The sequence below is a fragment of the Carassius gibelio genome, chromosome A8 (genome assembly GCF_023724105.1).
Source record: "Carassius gibelio isolate Cgi1373 ecotype wild population from Czech Republic chromosome A8, carGib1.2-hapl.c, whole genome shotgun sequence".
Lineage (NCBI taxonomy): Eukaryota > Metazoa > Chordata > Actinopteri > Cypriniformes > Cyprinidae > Carassius > Carassius gibelio.
In genome coordinates, this window is record NC_068378.1 from 17634056 (window position 1) to 17649846 (window position 15791).

Here is a 15791-nt window from a genome sequence, read left to right on the forward strand (position 1 = left end):
CTTAAGCAGAATTGAAAAGGTTCTCATTTAAATTCTGAATGGTGCACAACCCTGCAGTGGTGGTTACGACCTGTATACAAACTAGAGAGAGGAGGGTCCAGTTCTCTAAGCTCTAAATGAGTAACATTGAACAAATGAACCCATTCCACCCCGCTGCTCTTAGGCAGTTTCATTCCCTGTCTGCCTCTGGAGCTGCTGAATCAGGACACGGAGCTAGCTTACTCTTGTCTCATTTTGTCGGTGCCACCTGCCTGTTTGTTTGTTAATTGTATGTGGGAATGATCATGAATAGCTCCCTTTCTCTCAGTAAATGACTGCATCTTCTAGGGATTCTCACTCAAGTGCCCTTTATAGCCACAAGGAAACAGTGATCAAGCATATATTTGGATTTGTTTTCTTTTTTGTGAGAATTTCTTTGTTCTATGAATTTTTTTTATATATATATATATATATATATATATATATATATATATATATATATAATATTATTATTATTATTATTATTAATTGTAAAGTGTCCTTGTTATTTTAGTGTTATTTATATTCACCCTTTTCTTCAATGTGAAAGTAAGCCTATGGGTGAGACTTCGGGTTCATTAGCCACTATAGGTAAATAACAAGGAGAATAACAACGTGCAGTAAACGGTAAAACTGTTTGCACTACACACCAGTATGTTCATAATTAAGATAATACATTAAAATAATATAAGACACCCCAACTTTCACTGCTATGTTCAGCTAAAAATAGCAGATGCAGATGAGACCGGAAGCCAGACCCATAGAATTTACATATGTAACTGTGCCCATTTTTATGACAAGAAAAAGGTGCATACTATTGTAACATTTATTAATATTTTGAATTAGCTTTTATTTTTAGATTTTCAGTTGTAATTTGAATTTGTTTTAATAATTTTATTATGTGTGAAAAAAGATTTTTATCAACAGTAAGAACCCTGCCATGAGCTTTGGAAAGATGCTATATGAATAAAATAAAATAAAAACATTTATATAGTAAGTAATATAATACAATATAAAAATATACACATTTTATTGTTGGATAATCTTTGCCTCCAATGTAAGGCTTAATCGCATTTACTCTGTTGTGTATATTTTAGATGTAAATATGCAGTGTTAAGACACTTTGCACCAGTTTTGACATCAGTGATGAGCCCTTGCGCATCATATGACCACAATAATTACTTCAATTTCAGTCTGTTTCTAATAGACTGAAAAAGAGCACACAATACAGTCCCAAATGTTTCTTTTTTGTGTTCCACAAAGATAGAGAATTAACATTTTGGACTTAATTATTCTTCGAATGCTGCCCCTGAGAATCATTAATTCTCAGCTTAGTTTCCATCGGGTTCATTTCACCACCGAATCGTCATCACAGTGAACCTCACACACATGCTGTTCATATCTGAGCTAAAGGTGTTGCAATCTGCTGCATTTGTCAGGCAGACAGCAAACACACAAGCTACCAAAGCTGAAAATGGCAGCAAGAGCCAAACCGATTCCTAGAAACTGACTCCAAAAGTCTTTTGATAAATCGAGTTGCGCCTTTAATATGACAAATAAATATTTTAATGAAGCTCTATGCCTGATCCCTGCATTTCTCCATAAACCCGCACTGCAAAAAGCCCATTCACACGTGTGTGTGTGTGTATGTTTGTGTGAGTGTGAGTGTGTGTGCATGTGCAATCATGAGTAAAGTACACACGTGGAAGAGACCTGTCAAGAATGCAGCTTCTCTCTGCTCTGCTCCTCAAAGAGAGAGAGAAAGATAGAGCGAGAGGGAGTGAGAGAAAGAAGGAGGGGTGTTGGGTGTGTGAGAGAGACAGGGTAGACTAGAATAGGGGTTCTTTTTTCCTCCGCATCCTTCAGCCTGAATGGGACCTTTCTGTGGCTGCGTGATGGTAAGCTCTCATTCGTTTGTTCACTCCTCCATCCTTTCACTCTTTGACTCTCTGCATCATAGCACGTTTGTCTGTGGCATTAGCGCTGACACTTAACTAAGCAGCACAGTCTTGCGATAACAGATGTGCCGTCCGCTCACTCTGAATGGGAAATATGTTGACTGTGGGCCTTTTTACCCATGACATTTTCAAATTCACATTCAGCTGATCTGGTTTATGCTCTTCATTGCATTTAATGCATCTCCTTAACTATTACGATACTTGCTATTGTCATTTAGTAAATAGTGCCGTGTCTTTCTGTGTAGGACAAGCAGACAGCTGATTCTCTAGAATAGTACGTAGCCTAGTGGTGATACGGTTAGATGTGAAGGCCCACAGAATAAAATTTATTCCTCGTTTATTCATTTTCAGCATAATTGTTGTATCGTGTGAGTTTGGACAGCATTTGTTCTGGCTTCTTTTATGTAAATGTTGCTTTAAAAATAAACTGAAGGGGCCACTTGGGATGAAGTGAAGTGTCTTATGCCTGAGTGAGACAGAACTCAATAATTTACCAGTTTGGCCTGCCTTTAGACTGCTAGTGGTTAAGTCATTGTTTCAGAAATGAAATTTATTTCACTTTTTTTATTTTGCCTAAAACTGATGTCTTTGTCTTTTGTGGAGAACATCTGTGTGTGTGAGAGAGGATATGCAGCTTAAGCACTGCTGTAACTAGGGATGTTGGTTGATCAGTTTTCATTTTGTCTGATTCATTATACAGTTAAAATAAATAAATAAAAACTGATTGAAAATTAACATGCTTAATGATGCCCCTGGAGCTGAATTTACAGTAAATTTAGTAAGTAATTTTCCAGCCGTCGGAATATGACAATATGAAAATAAATGAAGTAATATATTATAATTCTAGGGGGCGTTCACACAAAATGTGTTTAAAAACACGAGACACAGCACACAGTAAAAAATATGATGCACAGTTTGTCTATACCGTATAGTTATAAGCCAATATTAAAGAGATTTTAATTTATTGTCAGTCAAAGTTGAATTCTCGATTAAAATAGAATCCAACATTGTATTAACACTGGTAAATGTAATCTTTAGAAGATCTCATCATTTTCCAACTGTATTTCCAACAGAAATGTTGTGATGCCTAAATTTACTTGTAGTAGTGGTAGTAGTAGTTCTTTCCAGTAGTACTAAGCCTCAAATGTCAACTATACATCGGATTGTTTTTTTTTATTTAAATCATAAAAATAAAATATATAAAAAATACAGATCAAAATATTAATAGTATTATAGTGTTGTACTAAAATTACAATTTAAACAATGGAAAATCCCTTAAGATAACTTGTAAAAAGAAAAGAAAAAACATCTTAAGCGCACAAAATAACATACGATTAATTGCTGCTTTGAACGATTAAGTAGTTGTGTCATCTGTAATTGTAATTGCGATTAGAAATTTGATTAATTGTGCAGCCCTAATTTTTTGTATATTACTATCTGCCAGAATTGTAGTATTGTTTTGGGGGGAAAATATAGCACAGAAAGGGCTTTTAATGAAATGTGCACCAACAAAAATGGAAATAATGAAGCGATAACAAAAATAGTTGAACAGCAGAATTGAAACAAAACAAAAAAGTTCAAAGTATCCAGACACAGCTGCTATAAGAACTTCCTCTTGTTGCTGACCAATGATCCACATTTGCTAACCCCACCCCAACTTTTCCTTATTGGTCTAATCTTTGAAACTGGCACTGCATGTCAAACACTGAAACAAGCGAAACAAATGTTTTTATCAGCAAATATTGTTATATGTGATTAAATAATTGTGATAGATGCATTTATTGGTATAATCATGTAATTAATCAGATTTTATATGTAATTGATTGTTGTGTCTACAGTATGTTTGTCTCACAGAGCTCAGAGATGGTGGGTAATAGTTAAATAGCAGTGGGATTTGTACTGGCTGTGTTGTCGGAGACAAGAGGAGCATGAAGGAGGGAGATGGATGGAAAGAATGATGAATTGACACATCTAGAAATGAAGTGACAGGTTCAAAGATCCAGAGGGAGAAAAAATCTGTCAAAACCATTTTAGGAGAGGAGGGGGAAGGGTGTGTGAGAGCGAGAGAAAGAGAGAGTAAGCAGAAGAGTGAGAGGTCATGTTTTAAATGAATAATATAAAGAAAAGCAGCTGGCTGCATGCACACATTCTCGAGTGTGTGTGAGAGGAAAAAATAAAGATTTATAAGTAGATTTATAAGCTGAAGAGAGCAGGTTGTTTAAGGCTAAAGATGAATTCAACCAGAATGGTCAGATTTACGGGGTGTGTGTGCACCCATGGGTCTCATCTAGTGACAGAAGATTAACTGAGTCTGGTAGGAGCACTTCTGTTATCTTCAGTCGGCAAGTACAAGGCTGATGGGTAATTTCGTGCTGTGTTCTGCTGTCTTAATGCCTCCTGACTCTCTTAGGAAGAGCAAACCCTGACAAAAAGTTCTATTAGCGTACGCTGCTACAGTGATTGTGTCAAATGGCCATTTCATGATGTTTTTGTTTATATTGTGGTTAATGATTATCATATAAGTATATATCATATAAGCATATATGGTGCCACACAGTGCTAGAAAAAGAGAGAATAACAGTTGTTTTCATATGCAAGAAGTTAGGAAATGTATTTCGATGTCATAGTACAAAAGTATTTGACAGCAGAATGCTAGTTGACCAACAATAATCATTTTGTGTATATTATGAGTATTAACTATTATGAGGAGTTTTATCTCTTGTTTTCATTCTTGTTTCTACTGAGAAGTGAGTCAACAATCGCAAGCTGAGTGACGGCTGTCCAAGTTTCTCGAGGCTGACAGTTTGCAGTCATTCCGCTGCGGTGTGCGACTTCAAACTCTGAGGGATTTACGAAATTGTTAATTTGCTAATATGTTTCAGCGGCGATGACTGTGTCGGATTAATTATGGTTGGTAGACAGCAAGTGTCAGCTTGTGGTGATCATGAAAGGGAGCTAAACGCAGATTAGTGGAAGCGCACATCAAAGGGCGAGGGTGACTCCAGTCCTTTCTGCACGCTGCTGGAGATCATGGCGTCGCTCTTGGGCAGTGCCTTCACTGCTGGTGCTGGACGGCTGGTTTATATTAAATTACTGTACTAAATGTTGATTTTTTGTATGTTTGCATGAAAATATTTAAGGGTGAGTGTTGTCTGTGGATATAAAAGTGTGAATGCCTGTACTGTGTATTTTTGGTCCAAGCCAAGGTCACACATCTTGATATATTCCAAGAGAAATGGAGGGAATGGAAATGTTCGGCTGTAAAAGGGCACCCAGTCTCTCTGATGGTTGTATGTTCATATCAGGATGTTTCCCCCTCAGGTGTTTTGCTCTGAGTTCACAGTGTCCTGTTCACTTGCACTGGTTAAAAAAAAAGTACTGGTGACAGTAATACAGTGACAGAGGAAATCATTAAATTATAGATGACAGTGTGGATAAACCAAGAGGTCAAGGTTTAGCTGGTTAGCAGCATTGACTGGTTAGTCCCAGCTGGCAGATGCTATAACTACAACGTCTAGCTGCAAAGAACATGGGCTTTCAAAAGTATAAATATTCAAGTAAATGCTGTTCTTTTTGACTTACTGTTCATCAAAGAATCCTGAAAAATAAAATGTTTTCCACAAAGTTATTAAGCAGCACAACTGTTTTCAACACCTATATAATAAAAACGTATTGTGTGCACCAAAAATGATGTGACTCTGAAAACTACAGTAATGGCTGCTGAAAATCTTAGACTGATTGCAAAATTAAACTGATAATCTAATGTTCATGTTCAATGTTTCCTGAATAATTAATTAGCACAGCTGCTGTTTTATATTTTGTGATAAGGACAGTTATGGAATGCATAATGACTGTTTGCTCTGTGTTTATTTATTCTGTGTGTAAATAAACATTTTGATTAGACCTGATCCATAAGCTTTAAGCTTCAATTTCTCTGTGTCCTTATTTGGAATCCTGACTTGCTTTGAGGGTAATTTTACACCCTAATAAAGTGCAGGGAATAATTGCTGCATAATTCATAATGGGAAAATTTGATTAAAAGAGCAGCTTATTTGTTGATTAAAAAGAGCCTCTCTCACACTTACTAGAAACTGGTTAAAACTAGACTATAAATCGCAATGCAATGGAAAATATTTGCTAAAAGTTTCTATTTTGCACTACTTTTATTATAGTTTTTTTTGTATAAAAATTACTAATAAAGAGGATTAATTTAATTCATTATCATTGCTCTGTGTAAATTATTTCAAAAGTTTTTCATAATTATATTAATTACCATTAATACATTTAAACTATTTTAAATGTCACCTTTTTTAATTTCCAAGTTTATATATATATATGTATGTGTATATATATATGTATGTGTATATATATATATACATGTATGTATATATATATATATATATATATATATATATATATATATATATATATATATACACACACACTCTTGGGTTACCACTGAATGCCCATCAATTTACAAGGAAATCTAGTTGACAACAACAGATATAAATAATTTCACATTAAAGCACACTAATTCACACATATTTTTTAAATTAAATAAAGTAACCCTGGACAACAAAACCATTCTTAAGTGTCAGTTTTTCAAAATTGGGATTTATACAACATAAGTATTCCATTGATGTATGGTTTGTTGGGATATGACAATATTTGCCTGAGATACAACTATTTGAAAATCTGGAATATGAGGGTGCAAAAAAATTATAATTATAGAAATACTGAGAAAATCGCCTTTGAGGTTGTCCAGATGAAACCTTAGCAATGCATATTAATAATCAAAAATAAAATATTGTTATATTTGCAGTAGGAAATTTACAAATATCTTGATGGAACGTGATCTTTACTTAATATCCTAAGGATTTTTGGCATAAAAGAAAATCTATCATTTTGACCCATACAATGTTTTTTGGCTATTGCTAAAAATATACCCCAGTGACTTAAGACTAGTTTTGTAGTCCAGTGTCACAAATAAACTGAATTAATAGTGCACCACTATAAATGAGGTCAAGCACTCATTGATGATTGCTGTTTTCAGCACAATGGACAGCTCCTTCCACCGTCCCGTCAAAGTGTGTTTTTCTAGATAGGACAGCTTCCTGTTGTGCATGTATGTAAACATGTTTCCATCTCCTGTGGCCTCTTAATGTTTTCATTCTTCATCCTTTTCCTTTAAAAAAACAAATAAAAAAAAACATTCTGACCCCCAGATGTTTTATTAGTAATTTATGTGGTTAGCCTTAACTGAAATAATATGGCTTAGTTTCAAATTGTTTGGATTCTTAAAGGGAAAGTTCACCCAAAAATGGTCGTGGTACTGTCATGAGTGTGCATCGAAGTCTGGCACGGAAGAGATGAAATTGTTAAATAAAGTTGTTATTTTGGTTTTCTTTGTGCAAAAATGTAGTATGTAGTTATATGATGCTACATAACCCCTCGGAGGTACACGAGCCCTCCCTTTTTTGCCAAATCCTGTAATACAGTGTGAAACCCTGGTCACCAAGGCAACCCCACTCTTGAATCTGGCTCGCTGCAACCCCTCCCACATCTGTTTCTCAGCAACGGTCACCAAGCAACTCTCTCCTCTCATCCCCGCCCCTCATCCCCTTCTCTGAATACGACTCTTTCAGAGAGAGTGACGTCATCGAGAAGGAGGGATAGAGGGTGGAAGCAGTGTGGAGAGAGATAATGATTTAAAAAAAGAGAGAGGGTGGGAAGCAGTGTGATTACAAAGAAATGAGAATGAGATGGAGAGAGACAAATGATGAGCAAGAGATCGGTAAACAGGATTACTGTAATGGACAAATAGAGAGTAAAGCGAAAATGATAAATGGTGGGAAATATTGATTCAGGAACAAAGAGGGTTGAAATGTTTTAATATATATATATATAGAGAGAGAGAGAGAGAGAGAGAGAGATAAAGCAAATTTTTATAATCTGCAAAGAAAAGGCCGGAACCATTTTATACAAATTATTTGAATGACCATTATTTTAGGGTTGTTGTTATTGTAGGCTGCATTTGTTTGAAATACAGTAAAAACATTAATATTGTGAAATATTAGTACAATTGAAAACAATTTGTTTTCTGTCTGAATATAATAATATGCTGATTTGGTGAGTTGTGATGATTAATATTTTTGTGGAAACCTTTTTACATGATTTTTAAATATTTAGTAACATGGTAAATATCTTTACTGTCAAGTGTATACGTAAACAGTTTTTGTTGTTGTTGTCCTGTAATACTGAGTAAGGATGTGCTTAATTATCAACAAGATGCACAGTGTGATGCGGTTGCTCTTTAGCGATTTATTATATCTTGACTTAGGATCTTCACATTAAACGGAGTTCTCACGTTCAGATTTATACAATATTATAAATCAACCTGAAAATATTATATGAATGTGTTTTTCATTTGTGTTCATTATGGAGAAATCTTAATCTGAAGTGATATCTCCATCCCTCTCAACTGTTTACACTCTCTGCATTCTGAAGCAGTGTCTTTCTGATCACTCAAATGACCTAGTTAGACTTTATTAATATTGCAGTCAGCAGCACGTTGTATCGTTGTTCTTTGGGAATCATGAAAGGGGAAATGCGAGGAGACCAGCATTGAATGCTTAACACAGGAGGCTGATAGAGCAAAGTCATGAAGCATCATATCAGTCCAATCATGTGGAGATATGCATCACGTGTTTCCCTGGTGACATTAAAATGGACTGAGTGCTGCATGAGTAGTAGCTCATTGCACATCGCAATGATGTATGTCTACGTTATTTCAACAAGATTTGTATCATGCGGTTGACAACAGTCATCAATGTGGGCCCCAGGAACAATATGAGGCACATTTCATACTGTATACCTTGGAGAGCATTTGTGGTGAAATGTTTTCTCAGTGTGAAAGCATGAAACTTACCTGTGCATGAGCTCTGTTGGTTTATTTTGTTTGCCATCACAGGAGGTTGGGAGAAAGAATGTAAATGTGCAATCATCCAGCATGTTCACTGAACCTGAACGTGAAACCTTGTTTGGGGGACTTCCTAAAAATCCATCAAGTGATCTGTCAGTTATGTTTTCAGGTGCTCTGTCAATCATCTGAGGCTTCCATTGAAATCACAAAATAAAAATGCAACCCCATTCCTAATATCCACTGACAAATTGTAGCTTTTTATTTGAAAATACAGTCTATGCAGTACAGTATATAGGCCAAACACCTCATAGAACTTGTTTACATGAGCATAATTGTGCAATTAAGGTACATAATCTGGATAATTCTGTATTTCTTTCTAAAAAAGATTGCTATTAAAGTATTTCAGTATATTTCTGCATGTAATCAATGCTCTTGCCATTTAATATGATTTACTTTGTGATTTTGGACAGTAATTTAGCTAACTTATTAATTCTCATTCATGTCCTTAAAAATAACACACAAGAGTGTGATGAATGGCAAAATATAGGTCATGGGACTTTTACTAATCTGGACCATAATTTTAGTTTCTTTTTTAAATGTTAATGAAAACTCTGAGAATTCCCCTAGAATTCATTTGGGCTGGACTTGCCCAGATTAAAATTAATGTCTAGTTTTGTGGACATAAAACAAAATTTAGACAGTTGCGTTATAAATGGAATTCTATGAACCGTGAATTTGAACTAATATTTTTTTTACTGTCACACGTTCTAACATTTTTAACCAATTGATTTCCATAACTTTTTCAGTTGTTCATTATTTGCTGCATATGTATTTTTTATTATTATATAAAGATTGCCATTAATTTGTGAGCCAGGTGAAAATCATAAGATTGATGATATTTTTACAGTTAAGTATTTTTGCAGTATCCAAATAGAAATACAGGATTCTCCATGCAGAACTTAATCAGAGAACTGTGCATAAACTTTTCCCAGCTTGGAAATGACATGTTTAATATTCCCTGGCCTGAAACTTCCAGCTTTAACATGACCATAAGAAGCCTGAAAAAAAGACAAAGTGACACAGGAGAGATGAAGTGAACAGAACACTGAGCAGCTTGGGTTGAAGAATGAGACAGATGACAAACAAGGGGAGGAGGCATCAAAATGGTGGCTAACATGGAATATGATGAATTATATAAAGCTGTCCTGAGGCCAGGGAGAGATATGGAGACAGAGAGAGAGAAAGAGAAAGAGAAATATCACAAATCTCTCCTGTGTTTTGATGTCCATGTGAAAGATGGAGGCAGAGTGTGCCATTGTCAAGATGAGAAGACTCAAGATAAAGAGAAGAGACTGTTGTCACAACAGAGTGGGTTGAAAAGTCTCTCTCAGCGTGCTGCATTATAAGTCTACTGACAAAAAGAAAAACATTAATTAAAGAGAATGTGAATGTGTTCATGTTGCACAGTGGTAGAGCATTGCATTAGCAGCGCAAAAGGTCATGGGTTCAATTCCCAGGGAATACACATACTGATTATAAAAACATAGCCTGAATGGCACAGTAAAGTCGCTTTAGGTGAAAGCATCTGCTAAATATGTAAATGGAGTTCTCTCTTGTTTATCTACTCTATTAAAAAGGTTCTTTATTGGCATCTGGTTCCAGTGGTGTGCACAGGCGTTACAAGGGCACAATAATGGTCTCGGGAACCTTTTCAATGCACATTGTATAGTGATAAATGGTTCTTTGGATTATGAAAATGTTTTTCACAAGGGTCCTTTTAAGTGTTTAACTGTTCACCGTAAGGTTCTTTTGGGACCCAGACTGATTCTGCAAAAAAGGCCTTTATTTTTAGGAATACACTTTGTGGAATGGCTCGAACTGAGTGATGGAATTGACCACCAGATTGACACCATACGTTTCCTCGTGGACCGCGCGACGAATCGAGATGTAACACACACTGATTATGTCACATGAGCCGCGGATTGATCTCAATGGCACCGAACAGAGCCTGTCTGATGAGTCGAAGCAATGATGCCTGAGGTGCGGATCATGTGCTGCGAACAGGAAGCGGTTTACCAGGCTCTGCTGGCAGACACGTTTTCGCACCCTTACTGCTGTGTCACGCTGGCTGCACGAGCCTGAAAAGATTTAAAGGATTGGAGGGGGGAGAGAGAGAGAGAGAGAGAGAGAGAGAGAACCAGAGGGAAGGAGGAGGAGAGGGGCCAAGGATGAGAGAATGAGCTTTTCGTCATCTCCTCGCTAATGACATCACATGAAATCGCAAATCATGTCTTTTAACGCGAATGTATTCCGCGCGCCCGCCGTGAGGGACGTTGTCAGCGCTCGAACCAAATTAGCGATCAAATGAATTAGCGTTTGCGCATCCGGACGTGTTTCTCGCAACGATGTGGTGCATCAACTGTGCGTCGGATAAGACTCCAGCGATTCTTCATAACAAGCTTGTGTATAGGTAAGATGCAATTGTTGCGACTCCTTTCTTTTGACTCGACTGGTTAGAAAATGTGGTTTGTTTTCTCAGTCCAACTGGATTTGAATGAATTTGTTAGGTTTGTTTGTTTAAAAGACCCTGTTGTGAGGCATCACCTGAAAAACAACATACAGTAGGAAAAAAAACGCGTGCGCGCGATTCCTCGTGTAAATGGAAGCGCATCTTTTAGCCGCAGAGAAAACGCTTGAGGCCAACGAGTCAGAGGTAAACACTGCTAAAAACATCCAGCGATGCCTTTGAATGATAGGTTATTACGCAAATACATGTAATGTACAGAGTTTCTGAGCTCGTGTAGTGGTCCCGTTTTCTCAATTCATGTTCTTGGCAATGAGTTGTAGGTCACATGTTCCCACAACACAGTAATGCTCTCATTTCAAAACAAGTTAAGTACTGACTAATGTTTGAATCATTTTTCAATTGTTCAGGTGTTCGTATGGACATGAATGTTGAATATTCAAACATTTTACAGTTAATTACAGTTTTGGTCCAGGTATCATTCGTGGAGTTGGTAGCCTATAACCTGTTTGAATACACTAAAGCTAGTAGTGTGTGGTGCTCTTCTTCAGTAAGGAGCCAAAGTTCTGTCTTTTTTTTTGTTTTTTAATTTTATTTACGTCTGGTATAAATTAACCAGTTGATTTTTGCCCACATTCTGCAGAGCATTTATGTTACACTGTCGATGAGAAACCAATAATCCACTGTAAAAGTCGTGACATTTACTTATTACTTTGCAGTAAAGAGCAATTTTTTTTTTGTATTAGCACTTTTTGTAAGTCATTGATCAAATTTGGTATTTTACCTTCTTTTTGGACGATTAGTCAACCAGTTAACTGCAGGTGTTATGATGGTCTGACTTTAACGTAACGGAGCAGAGTGCTAACTAAAAAGCTGTTCACTCACAGGTCATCTTTATAAATACATTTTTTCTCTGATAAACCTAAAGTGGTGATGTATGAGTGGTTTAGCTGTTTACTCTGTATTTAGTTCATTCGTTTACTCCAGATTTATGGACTGATTGTGAGAATGAGAGACAGGTATTATTGCACTGACTGGCCAGTCATAGCATATTGCATCATATTCGTTCTGTTTTATTTTTGTACTGTCAGTTCTTTTCTTTTCTGAATTTTGAAGAGGCGCTTGCTCCATTGCTTCCTCATAAAACACCCCTGGCTGAATGAACATGTTGTGCATAGTGCTTCAAATTTCTTGTTCTTACAGTGGTACCATGCAGGAAACAGCATCCAGATTTGAGTCTATAGTCAAAAAACATGATAAAACACTTTAGTATGTTGTGCAGAAACAGGCCATGGTGTTCTCTCTAGGCTTTCTCTTGTTTGTCAGCTGGTGGGGGGTCTTCTAAATCCGTTAGTCCTCTCATGTGAGGGGTTTAAACAGTGCTGGAGAGATTTCAGCTGTTTTACAGACTGCGAGAGTTACAACACTGTCAAAGAAGCAGCAAGAGACGGAGTATGTGAGAGAATCACTGTTCTTCAGTGTGTTGCTAGCAAGTTGGTCTTGTAATTTTGTTCGCTCTCCGTCTCCATCATAATGACTGTCATCCATTGCATTAAGGAATTATTTATTAAGTGCTGATGCATGATTGCAAGTGAATGTAACCAAACAAGCAGGCTGTTGTTTCTGTGCAAGGCCTTCATATTCATACATTTACCATGCTTTCTAGTCTAATTCTATAGTGAATTATACTTTGATTTTAATCTTGAATTATGTGTTTATATTTTAGCATACCTTTAGCTTTATGAACTTTTGAACTTTGAACATAGTCGTTGTAGCCCTTCAGCAGAATATGAGTTCAAAAATGCTAAAGATTTCACCGGAGCTTCGGCCTTCTCTCCCTCTCTATCTCTTCTAAGCCTCAGCTATGTATCCCTCTGTACTATCAGCACTGGTCATTTCCTGTGTCTTAATCAATTGGCTTTGAGCCACTGCCATGATTGTTATTTGTTTTAACTTAACTCATCATAATTCAGTCTTGTTTCCTGTGTTTAAGTTTCAGCAATGTGAAAAGCTTTTCTTATCCTTGTCGTGTGGTTAAATGCAAACATTTTTGTCAATCTATTTAGTGTTTCTAGTAGTGTATCGCATTTATTTGAAATACATTTCTACACATATTAAAAGTGACATTTATTTACCATATTGGCGAGAAGCTTGTGAGTCCTGTTGGAGAAAGAGACTTGAGTCAGCTGATTAAAGAAGTATTTTACTCAGCATGGAACCTCACTGAATAATTGGCATGTTTTGCCATTCCAACATGTCTAAAGATATGCCAAGAAAGCTTTCTTCTCATGTTGCTAACTTAACTTAACTTAACATAACATAGCGTCTTCCTTAAACATGTTCATGCCCATTCTAGTGTTGGGATATACATTACATTGTCCTAACTGAAGCCATCATCAAACAGTCCGGTCCCACTTTATATAAGTTGGCCTTAACTACTATGTACTTACATAAAAAAATAAGTACAATGTAGTTATTGTGTTCATATTGTATTGTAAAACACTTTTGCTGCCATTGAGGTGGGATAGGGGTAAGATTAGGGAGAGGGTTGGAGGTATGGGTAAGTTTAAGGGTGGGTTAAGGTGTAAAGTATGGGTCAACAGTGCAATTATAAATGTAATTACAGAAATTAAATACAGATGTAATTACATGTAGTTTTTTTTATATAAGTACAATGTAAAAACATGTATGTACACAATAAGTACATTGTACTAAATTATTAATAAAAAATGTAAGTACATAGTAGTTAAGGCCACTTAATATAAAGTGGGTCCAACATTCCTCTGTTTCATTATTATTATTAGTTTGCTTAGAAACAAAAATGTCAGTGCTTTTGATGTCAAAGGACAACAGGGGATGAACTTAAAAAAAAACAGCTAAAAAAAGTATGGATTATAGAATGGTATTTTGACTAGAAGCAGTGGTTTAAATTAAAATATCTTAATAGTAGATTTGTTTATTAAAAACATAAAGCTTTTAAATTTTTTACTCCACAAGATATTAATTGGAAGACGGGAGTTGTCTATATACTTCTGGATTATTGTGATGTTTTTTTCAGCTGTTTGAACTCTCATTCTAATGGCACCCATTCACTGGAGTGGATCCACTGGTGAGCAAGTGAAGTAATGCTATATTTCTTTAAGTGCAGCGTTATTGTGTTCTGACTGTAACAAGTTACATAATAAGTTAATAACTTATATAATAAATTATGTCAAATTATAGTCATTTACTGTATATAAATAATTCTGCTTTTTAATACATTATTTAATATTTTTGGATCAAGTGCAATTGGAGATATATATATTTATTATACATTTGAAGTTTATATATTTTATATACATCTGAAGTTTATACCTGAATTCGTAGAGTTAGTCAGATTATTTTCCTGTTTTCTGGCTAAATAACAAGAAATATGAAATGGTTAAACTAAAAGATGTCATTATTTTTCTTCCTTCAACATCCGTCTTGTTCAGACAGATGTCTGAAGTTTAAAGTAGTGTGTTACTTTGTATTCTCAGCAGTCTTGCTATTTTAAGCCTAAAACGTTCACGTTGTCAGTGTTTCTCTCTTCTGTGCTGCTGAAGCTGTGATCCGGTTTGGTGTAAATGACAGGCTGCTTGAGGTTGTGCAATATGCGAGACCGTACAGTGCTCTGTGTCGTGACAGGCAGCAGTTTCATTCTCCAACAGTGCGTTCTCAGGCTGAGCCTTTAGTAATGAACGCAAAGATGATTCCCAGGGCTACTTTAGCTGTTCTGGCCTTTGGCTTTAAACAGTAAGTGTTCTGTGATTGCCAAACACTGCATTTTGGGGGAGTGCAGAAATGACGTACACGCTCTTTGGCTTCTGATGCTCACTGCATCAAGATTTGTTGTTTGCTGAGTGTGCAAAATGAAGGCTTGCAATGCTTTATGATCCAAAAATAGGAACATTATGTCATGTTTGGACATCTTAAGCAAGTAAACAAATTAATAGTTAAAAAGTATGTGTTTGCAATATACTGTAGTAGTAATCAATATGAATGACATTGTAAATAATTATGTATGCACTTGATTTATTAGTATATTTAATTTAAAATGGCTTTGATCTTGACTTTATTCATTCATATCCAGTTTCAGGTCTCGTTTTAACGGAGCAGTTCACCCATAAATGAATCATTTGCTTTCTTCCAGAGATCAACAGTAAGGTCACAATTCACTGTCCGTGTGTGGAAAAGAGCAGCATCACCATATTTTTAGACTCACTTCCTGTCCCATGGAAGAAAACAAATACAGGTTTGGAATGACACGAGGATGACAAAATAATAACATATTTTTCATTTTTGGGTGAACATTCCTTTAACAGCCCTCTGAAGTGACACATTCTCTTAC

At 36.0% G+C, this 15791-nt stretch overlaps 1 protein-coding gene across 3 annotated transcripts in view; it reads left to right on the forward strand.

The window, feature by feature from the left end:
• The window catches only part of LOC128018708 (IQ motif and SEC7 domain-containing protein 2), a 60995-nt gene that overhangs the window by 22925 nt on the left and 22279 nt on the right, over nucleotides 1-15791 (forward strand). The window contains exon 1 of one of the 3 annotated variants that reach the window (XM_052604419.1): nucleotides 11062-11368. The exons of the other annotated variants lie outside the window; for them this stretch is intronic. Within the exon in view, the coding sequence (XP_052460379.1) occupies nucleotides 11304-11368 (65 nt within the window). The 5' untranslated portion in view covers nucleotides 11062-11303. Of the gene's footprint in view, nucleotides 1-11061; nucleotides 11369-15791 lie in introns of those variants that run through there. 3 annotated transcript variants of the gene reach the window in all.